This window comes from Monopterus albus, unplaced genomic scaffold (assembly GCF_001952655.1).
Source record: "Monopterus albus unplaced genomic scaffold, M_albus_1.0 scaffold515.1, whole genome shotgun sequence".
NCBI lineage: Eukaryota > Metazoa > Chordata > Actinopteri > Synbranchiformes > Synbranchidae > Monopterus > Monopterus albus.
This window is the reverse complement of record NW_018128395.1, coordinates 128,894-130,413: the sequence shown is the minus strand read 5'-3', so window position 1 is coordinate 130,413 and position 1,520 is coordinate 128,894. Positions and strand designations below refer to the sequence as shown.

The 1,520-nt window shown below is 42.3% G+C and overlaps 1 protein-coding gene across 1 annotated transcript in view; it reads left to right on the top strand.

The window, feature by feature from the left end:
- Window positions 1-1,514, top strand: part of LOC109952914 (tumor necrosis factor alpha-induced protein 2-like) — a 6,274-nt gene extending 4,760 nt beyond the window's left edge. Inside the window, exon 5 of the mRNA XM_020588234.1 lies at window positions 1,142-1,514. Within this exon, the coding sequence (XP_020443890.1) occupies window positions 1,142-1,289 (148 nt within the window). The 3' untranslated portion in view covers window positions 1,290-1,514. The remainder of the gene's footprint in view (window positions 1-1,141) is intronic.
- The last annotated feature ends 6 nt before the right edge of the window (window positions 1,515-1,520 follow it).

The following is a 1,520-nucleotide window of genomic DNA, read 5'->3' as shown; positions in this document are numbered from 1 at the left end:
GGGGGCATTTCTGTGAGCAGGCAGTGAGAGTGCTGTGGTGCAATGAAACACTGCTGCAGTTAAATCAGTATCCTAAAGACAGAAGCAGCTGGCCAAGATTTTTGTGGTGTGTTTTTATTTCAAGTCAGAACTGTTCTCAGCCAGAGTGAACAGCCTATAGAGGTCAATTTGTTTCTACATATTTGGTCCTAGTGTCTGTTCTCTAAGTCAAAGTTGGATATGGAACCTTAAAGAAACACTATTAGCATTTTTGTGAAATTCAATTGTGCCCTTTCTTGCCAAAAGTCTGACATGATCAGTACTACTCTCATTTCTGCACAGCAAAGAACTGCAGCCAGAGGATAGTTAGCTTAGCATAAAGACTGGAAATGGAGATGGAAACATTCTGGATTCGAGCCCCCGCTGACCCGGGGCCTTTCTATGCTGAGTCTGCATTTTCTTCCCGTGCCTGTGTGGCTTCTCTCCGGGTTCCTCTCACAGTCCAAAAACATGCAGCTTAGGTTGACTGGTGACTCTAAACGGCCTGTATCAGTGAGTGTGTGTCAGTCCTGTGATAGACTGGCGACCTGTCCAGGGCGGACCCTGTCTGTCACCCAATGGTGGCTGGGATTGGCTCCAGCCCCCCACACCCCTCTTTAGGATAAGTGGTATAGATAATAGATGAAACAGCTAGCCTGGCTCTGGCCAAAGGCAACAAATTTCACCTACCACCACCTGTAAACCTCACCAATTAACTCTTTAAAACATTAATGTTTAATCTGTACACATATTAAATGTAGAAATGACAATTTGTGCTTTTACTGGTTATGTGCTAGAAGATGGTGATCTTAAGAAAATGCTGTTAGCTGGATTTTGCCCTGTGGACAGAGCTAGACTAGTGGTTTCACCATTTTATGTCTTTATGCTAAGCTAATCATCTCCTGGCTCTGGCTTCAGATTCAGTGTACTGACATGAGAGCAGTATGTGTCTTCTTGTGTAATTCTCTGCATTAATATGCATATTTCTCAAAAGGTCAGACTATTAGTTGGACAGTAGAAGAAAAATCACTGTATTGTTGTAGTACTCATGCAGGAATTAACTTGATGTTATTGGGATCAAATTGCTGATTTTTAACACTTACTTTCCTTCTTTCACCCACAGTACAAGACATGTTTCAGCCCTGCTCAAACTCAAGGCCACTGTCTCCAAGAAAGACAGGAAACTTGTCAAACAGACTTTGTCAGAGGTTTTGACAGGAGGCAGGTTTGGTGATGCTCCACCATTTTTCTCTAAAGTCAAAGTCTACTGAGCCGTAAGTTCTGGAGTTACATTCACTCCTCATTTGTACAGTATTATGTATTATAGCGTCTGTGTATAAGTGTGAGTTGTTTTTTAATTCTGATTCTGCAGAATACAAGCACTGTATCAAAGTGTGTGACGATGTACATGACATTGTGGGCAAACATGAACATAGCAGAGAAAGACAAAGCTTGATCTGAGATGTGACTTAGGCTGGAGAGAATACTGTGTGCAGCGTTGT